At 33.7% G+C, this 8,404-nt stretch overlaps 1 protein-coding gene across 1 annotated transcript; it reads left to right on the top strand.

The window, feature by feature from the left end:
• Positions 1 to 64: 64 nt before the first annotated feature.
• LOC104082731 (little elongation complex subunit 2-like) lies at positions 65 to 7,525 on the top strand (the record flags this gene model as incomplete). Its single annotated transcript, XM_009585957.1, has 5 exons — positions 65 to 224; positions 2,033 to 2,217; positions 2,718 to 3,675; positions 5,780 to 5,958; positions 7,396 to 7,525. Coding segments are annotated over 5 exons (1,612 nt in total), but the record flags the coding sequence as incomplete, so codon positions are not given.
• Positions 7,526 to 8,404: the final 879 nt, after the last annotated feature.

Here is an 8,404-nt window from a genome sequence, read left to right on the forward strand (position 1 = left end):
TCTTATGAATTTAAATTTATGTGTGTCTTAAAAACCTTTAAAAATTTAACTTGTTTCTGTTTAGGATGTTAGTTCAGATTCAAATGCAGAAAAACTTGCTTTGAAATACTGTCCTCAAGTTGTTTTAAGTAATCAATCATTATTTACTTTACTGAATAATCATGGACTAAACTACAAGGAACAATGGGAACTTCCAGTTTGTATTAAAATGATCCCTGTTGCAGGTATAGTATGTTTTTGTTATAAAATTACATTTATGTCCATGAAGACCTTTATATATTCTCATAATCCTTTTAGAGCTGACTGAAAAACAGGAAATTAGAAAATTCAATAAAACCAACTGCAGGAAGGTAGAAGGTAGTCTAGGTAGAAGTTCAGTTCACACAATAATAGAAAAGTTTAATTTTGGTTTTCTTTAAAAAAGGAAGAAGCTAAGGTTAATGAAAATCACAATTGTAATTATAAGCTCAGATTTTTACCTTTTCTGAAGAAGTAGCACTCTAGAATGCAGCTGTAAGAAAATAGTTTCTCTTAAGTACTTCCATGTTTTTAATTTAATGAATCAATCAAAGTAATAACATCTAACTTATTTAGTTCACACATCTTAAAGGGCAAAAATCTGAAGTTAATAGTTTTCAGCTGTCTTCTGGTGAGGAGTCAGGGACCTTTATGTTGTAAAGAAAAATGTTGCCTTTAATCGAAGTTATCGTAAAAAATGAACTTTAAAAAAATCCATTGCTATAGTTTGTCCTCTGTTTTCAAGGAGGAAAGGTGATAGCAATGTCATTTTATAATTTTGTACACCTTGTTCCACCTTGTTACTGAGAATAGTAACAACCTCTAGGGGTATCACCATTAACGTTGAATTTGGACATACAGCTGTTTTCCACTTGGACGAAAAAAAAAAGAAAAAAAAATCAGATAAATGTCCTTTTGCTTTTCAAAACTGTAAGCTCTGCTCCTTGGAAACAAAACAAATGCATGAAGCTGTTAAAATTATCAAGTTAATTGATTTCAATAAGTTTTCAACGCTTTTTTTTTTTTAATACACTAGGGGTTTTTTCATGATGGGTATTTATAATGGTTATTGTCTTGGAACGTCCACGTTGTGTGCATTTCACACAAATTTGTATAGCAGACTTCTGGATAGTAGTAAATAAGCTGTCAAATATCTGCAAATCTTACAGATTTTACACTTTCCTACATGAAATTAAATTACTTTACTGTAAAGATATGCCTGACTACTTTTGTATCAGCTTTCTGTTTTTTAAATTTAATTTTTAGATCTAAAGTTAACACCTAAAGGGTGTTCAGAATATGTTAGCAACATACACTGTTTCTTGAAGGGTTTCTCCTCTCCTTCCTTTTCCACCTTCCCCGTAACCCGCCTCTTGCATTAATGATACTTTTTTCATCCACAGATACTTTTTTCTCAAAAACAGTGATACTATGTTCACCATGTGCCTCTGCTTTCTGTATAATATTGGGCAGGGTATTGCTGTTATTTTTGGATTAATCTATGAATGATTCATGTGTAAGTGTGTTAAGGTGTAAACAAAAGAGTGGGGCAGCAGAGCATGGACATAGTTACTGGTTAGAAGAAATATAAACTGCAGCCATCACTTTTGGGCAATGAGAATTTAGGAAAAAAAAAAAAATTGAGGTTCATCAAAGGAAGAAAAAAGATCTTTTTGGAAAACAGAATACATTTGATGATATAATGCAGTATAAGGAGTGATGAATCCTAGATTCTTATTTTACAAATCCTGTATTTAGAACTGCATTTAAAATACAATCGACTGTTAATGTGGTGTGTATTGCTGCTGCAGGATCCTAATAATTCACACTGTATCTGGACATACTTCTATTTTCTGTCGTTAATGAATGAGAGGATAGTTTTTCATTTCTTCTAGTGTGAATGTGGAATGGATTTGACCATAATTGGAAGTTGAAAGATTTATTATTTAAATTATACAATAATCTTTTTTCCTTTCATTTAATATGTACTCAGTCTCTTTCCGTTCTTGAAAAGGTAGCAGACCATCTAAAGTGGTTTATGTTGATTCACCCCTGCTGAGAAAGGAAATGACAGTGAGAGAGAGGAACCAAATCTTCCATGAAATTCCAATGGACTTCCTAGCAACTAAAATGTCTTATGTTTCCATTTCTGATGTATCGATGGACAAACCAGCTGAGGACAATCTGTTTCAGTGGGATGTATGTAGCTTCACCTTTTCTTAAAAACAAATAAACAAAATCAAAAACCTGTGTTATAATTCCTAAGTTACTTGTTCTGTGATAATGAAGGAAAAATTAGGTTTCCTGTTGGTAGTTTTTCTACTGCTGAGTTACGGACCTTCTGTTTTAAAATGTCTGTCTAGTTCCTTTAAATGCTTGTATTACATTGGCATCTCAACTTTAATGTTTACTTCATTAAAATGTATTTGATCAGTTTATTTACCTTGGAAAATTTTATGAACTTCATTTCTCTTTTGAAAGACCTTTCAACTCCCAGGACTTATGTTATTCCATATTAAACACAGGAATTTTTTTTCCATTTTCTGCCTCTCTATCCCAAGGGTCAAAATATGGATAGCAGACCATTTTTCATGTTTTCAATTTGACAATGTCTCATTTGTGATTAACGCATTCTATTTCTTGGTTTGTTTGATTATTTTTTTTTTTTAATATTGCTATTTTTCCCTCCCTGTGTTAAGATGTCTTCTGATACCTACCAGTGCAGGAAGATTCCTCTTCCAGATGACACAGGGATGGACTTTGATGATGATGTTACAGAACTGGAAACTTTTGGAGCAACTGTCAAGCTCTCAAGAACTTCTAAAATGGAAGATACTTTTCCTACAGTTAGTAACACTGCTAAAGTTTCATCACATGGCCTAAAAATGGGGGAAAAAAATACATCCACCATAAACAGTGGAGGTGAAGAAGAGAAAAACACCATTTCTGAGCAAGGAGTTTCAGCATGTGCCAGCATGCAGCTTCCATCATTAGATGGCGTTCTGTGCTTCAGCCTTGAAGAAAATTCATCTCATAAAAGCTTTAATTCAGAGGAGGTAGGACTGAACAAAGCACAGCATATCATGACCAAAGAAGTATCGGGCAATGAAACAGAATTAAATACTCTATCTAATGCTGTTAGTTACAAGAAAGAGTCTCATGCTGCACCAAAAAATGAGACTTGCACTTCTTTATGCAGTAGTGACACGGATGAAGAGCGTTTGATAATTGATACAGAATGTAAAAACACTGATTGTTGCAAAACAACTGTACCAAACGCTGTTTCTCATACCTCAGCAGAGACTACCAAATCGCCTTCCCCCACCCAGATTCCATTAGCAAGCATGACTGATTGCTCAGATATCATGGATCAGGGAAAAAATGCCTCCAGAAAGCCTACAAGAAAGTTGTCCAAAGAATTTGATCCTGTTGGACAGATTTTGAAAATGCAAACTGAACTTCTCAAGTCACCTTCCCAAAAAGCTCATGAGCAGCCAGTGGTGAGCTGTGATAATTCTAATGCTACGCCAGCCCATGTGTCTCAATCTCCAAAACCATTGGTGACCTCCAGCACAGAAACACTGCCAGCCCCTGCCTCAAATCCCAGTGGCTCCTCTAGAAATACCTGGACTTGGCTTTTTCAGGGAGTGCCAAAGAGTAAGTAATTGTGTTCATTGTGTAAGGAGTAAAATTTCAAATTTTCAGTAAAATTTAACAGAAAAACATTTTAACTCCTTCATCTGAAGAACATCCTAATAGTACCTCTGTTATACTTATTTAGAGATGTGACTTAATTTTTTTTTTTTTTTAAGAATATCTTCTCTGTGTCTTGCACATATAAGGGAGCATTTTGAGAGCTGTTTGTCCACACAGGTGAATGTAAAATATTGTTTTACTTTAGAGAAACAAAAAGTTGTTATACACAAGGTTTTTAAGCAAGGAAAATAAATCGTTTGGTAGTGAAATAAGTTACTTTTCCTCAGAAATTCAAATATTTGAGTAGTCTGGTCTGCAAAAATAGTTTCTTGTCAATCAAAAATAGAATTATTTTACATTTTCTGTAGAAGAAAAATATAATCAAATTATGCAATTAAAACTTGAAAGAAAACTTGAAATTTGGGTATCTATGTTCTGATACTCCCAGTTCAGTTGCTGTTTCTTGGCTCCTAGCAATCTGTTCCAGAAGACTAAGGAGGACACACTACAAGCCACCTCTCTAAGTTTTCAGGCATTTAGGTGGAAATCAAACCTACGCTACACCCAGACCTCAACCAAGAACTAGAAGTCTTGAAGATCCGAGGGACCATGACTTTGAGGTTTTTTCCACATGCCTGAGTTGCTTCTAAGTTCTGTACAACTGAAGTTAGAAGCACTTTATTGTGTTAGGTAAATTGACAGGAAACTGGGCACGTTGCATCAGGACAGATACTCTTTTTCTCAAATATTTAATTCCAATGAATCAGTGCTTTTCGGTGGGAAAACGTTTTGCTGGTATTTTCTGACTAGCTGTGCATTTGATCAGGTGGGAATTAATCTTAATTAATACTTAATCTGTAATGGAAACAGTTAACTAATTCTGGTTTAGTTGAAATTGTGTTATCACAGCCTACTTTTTTATTGATTTAACTGAATTTTAGTAGTCACTGAAAGACCATGTCTCCTCCCTCAGTTCGAAGGGTTGAGCAACATGGTACTCTTTCTATTTCTCCTTCTCTTAAAAAGCCAGAGTATGGAATTCAGGTGTTTGATAATAGAAATTTTTTTTTTTTTCAATAGAGGTAGTGAAACCAATATTGCTAAGATGCTGAAGAGTGACTGCGAAAGAATAGAAAGCATAATTCTACAAATTGAAAGTTCTATAGCAAGCTGATAAACCTTTATGCATGTCTTTTTTGCAGAAAGCCAGAATGAAGTTAAATATTTTACGAACAGAAAATTATTTCTGGTCACTCAGATGATAATATCTCACACAGTATACATTTATTCAAAGATGCACATAAACTCTAAATTTAATGTTAAGTGTATTTATTCATAGCACTACAGCAATACCTATTTGTAGTTGTAGTTTTGACACATATTTCCACATATCTGCAGGACAAAAACCAAAACTGGATAAATTTTCAATAAATAATCTTAAACAAGTTGGAGTTTGTTCTTGTTTATTTTTAATGTTTTGTTAAGGGTTGCAGGGATGTTTGTTAACCTACCTCAAAGCTACACTTGGAGATCTAGTAAGGGTTTCTTTTGATATACTAGTGTTGAAATTGAGGTTGAAGCAAACTCAATTTGGAACAGAAGCTTATGCTACCATCCAAACCTGAGGTTTGAGTTATTTCAGTAACTGATAAATGGATGGCGGCTCTCAGGAGGCCTTCACTGTAATAAAATTTTTGTCTCCTAAGTGACTGTAGCTTAAAAACCAGCCTTTGAACTCCATTTCTACAAGCATGGAGTCTCACAGCTCTGTTTGTGTAAGAAATAGAATGCTTAGGATAAAATATGCGGAATATTTAAAAATATACTCTTTAAAAGTTATAGTGGACATTTTCCAAATTTAATTTTTTTTTAATTGCATAAGTGACTTCTTGTGCCTAATGACACTGTTTTCACCCCAAAATCTGAGGAAACAAAAGAGATCCTATTTTAAAAAAAAAAAACACAACCGTAAAAAAAAAATCTACTGCAAGAGGAAAACAACTAATTAGCTTCACGGTAAAGAATGTGCAAGCTTGTCATTTTCTGTTTTGTTTATTTTCTATAGGAAAGCTGCCAAATGAACTTCAGATGCTTGAAGAAGACCCTTCAGAGTATAAAGCACCTCAGGATGGCAACCTTGTGTATAAGCTATTCAGTTTGAATGATCTGTTGTTACTTGTGCGTTGCAGTGTGCAAAAAGTGAAATCATTGCCACGATACCATAAAAAGAAAAAAGCCCAAAAGGTACAGATTTTGCTGTTAGCTTTTTTGTTTTGTTTTTTTAAACAGCTGTGCTCAACTGGCATCTCTGGGATTCCCAGTCCTTCATAGCATTTGTGTTTTCGCTCAATTAGTACATTTAATTGTAACTCTACAGTGTGTGTCGTCTTTAAGTAAATATTTGCTGTAGGAAGAAAGGGAAAAATAACTTCTAATTTCTTTAAACCTACTTGATTAGAAGATAAGCAAATGTGATTCTGCATTTCTTACTACAACTGCATTACAGTAATATGCCTGGGTAATTATACTCATGTAAACTAATGTCAGTTTGAACTATTCTTAAAAGTTAATGCAGTAATTAGGTTTTTGGCCCAAGGTTTTGAGGATGTTCATAATCATAAATATTTTCAAGCAGGATTCAGCCTTGCTATTATGCCTAGTTAAACAGAGAAATAGGAGATAGAATGAACAACAGAGGACACATTTAAAGAAAAACAGAGAACCTATTCATTCTGGTTGAGAAGACTATGGTATACTATCTAGCAAATAGTTTGTCATGAGAAATAAAATGCTTTAAATGCAAGCGTAATCCAAATACTCCTTGTAACATCAGGAGAAGGAAAGCTTATTCTGGAATCCTCAGTAATTTTTTATTTTGTCAAGAGTCCTCTGAATCATTCAACAAAAGGTATCTCCCTCCCCAGAATACCAGAATTATGGTAGGCAGGCATTTTGTGAGGTGTTTATGCTTTGTTGAAATGGAAATAGATCTTTGTAACTCTGATAATGTGCTAAGATTCCATGCTTAGAATCTTATTTTGAAGAAATACCATCTCTTTGCTATTGATCCACTGCTTATAAATGCCTGTGAATAGCTGCTTAGTTTGTTAATAAGAAACTGAGCACTGTTGAAAAAAAAAGCTGAAACTTAAACTGTGATTTGTCAGTGAGAAGAGGCTTATATTTTCTCTGTTACTGTTAACATGCAAAGGTTACCCTCTGATTTCAAACGAGAGTCCAAGCATTAGGTTCTAATTTCAAGTGAGATTCTGACACGGGGAATAAATGGCAGGATTCCACTAATAATAATCAGAAATATAATAATGTATTTTTTTTTAATTCCTGCAGAGGGCAGTAGAGCACAAAAGTGTAAACTTCAAATTAATTTAGTTGCATGGAAAAATTACTTACCGGCAAAATTTTGTTATTTGTAAAAGCTTGCCTAGTCTTTTTTTTTTCTTTTTTGTCCATTTCACCTTCCTGTATATAGAGTCTCTGTAGTCCGAAGTTTGTACTGTGGGTTTCATAGAATGTGAGTCATAACACAAAACTGTGTGAAATGTCTTTGTTGCTTCAGCTGTAGTGGAAGACTATGATGATTATCAACTACAAAATGTAGTTCAATTGTGGACGTCTTTTGGACAGCGAGTGCTGATTTTTCTTGTATCTTCACTTTTATAGCTTACTCCAATATTCCTGTTGCCAAAATTAGAATACCAAGCCTATTACGGTGTTGAAGCTCTTACAGAAAGCGAAGTATGTCAGTTGTGGACAGAGAGTATGTTGCATTCTGAATGCTTATTTTATATTGGTAAGTTCGTGTGTTGATTTTTGCTTAAGAAACGTGTGTCTAAATATTCGTAGAGTAACAGAAGAGAAAACTATTTATTAAAGGTATATTCCGTATGTTCTTATTTATTTTAACTTTCTAATTTTGGTTTTCACTTTTATCTTAAATAAGCCCTTTGTCTAAAATTTCTGTTGGTTGATGAATGAGGATATTTCAACTTTGGTTTTAGATGAATAGTATCTAGTAATCTTTGTTTTCAAGAACTGCATTTATTTGCCTTTCAAAGACAAATGTATCTTAAGTGTGAATTTAGTTCTCTGAAGTTAGCAATCTTCATGATTTAAAGTATCTTTGGGTTTTGGGGGTTTGGTTGGTTTTTAATGAGTCATATGCAACATGAATTATTTTATCGCAGGAGTGGTAAAAATATTTCGTAATGAAATGTGAGCTATAAGTATATCTTACCATTTTGTGATATCATTTTAAATAAATTTGTTATTACATACCAGAATAGGAGACGAACAGAGGATCAGGTATGTGGCTCAGAGGATACTGATTCCTTGGCCTTAGAGCTTGCAGTATGGGAAAAGGTCAAACATTACTTATTTTTCTTTGAAAACAAGCAATAATGTTCAAATTTCTACACTGATAACATGTAGACAGGTAAGATACAAGAGAGTGAGGGAAAACAAGCAAGATAGGGCTAAATCAAGTTCTGTTGTTCAGAAATAAGAGAAATTACATTATTTGAAAACAATGTACTTGTGTCTTGTGTCTAAGATACTGGAAATAATTTTCTGGCTTTGCGGAAATGGAATTACTAACAGGCAGAAGAAAAATGCATAGCATAAGTTTATTGAAAACTTCTTTCCATAGCTATGATATTCCTCAGGAGTTCTG

The sequence above is a fragment of the Fulmarus glacialis genome, unplaced genomic scaffold, assembly GCF_000690835.1.
Source record: "Fulmarus glacialis isolate BGI_N327 unplaced genomic scaffold, ASM69083v1 scaffold12179, whole genome shotgun sequence".
Taxonomy (NCBI): domain Eukaryota; kingdom Metazoa; phylum Chordata; class Aves; order Procellariiformes; family Procellariidae; genus Fulmarus; species Fulmarus glacialis.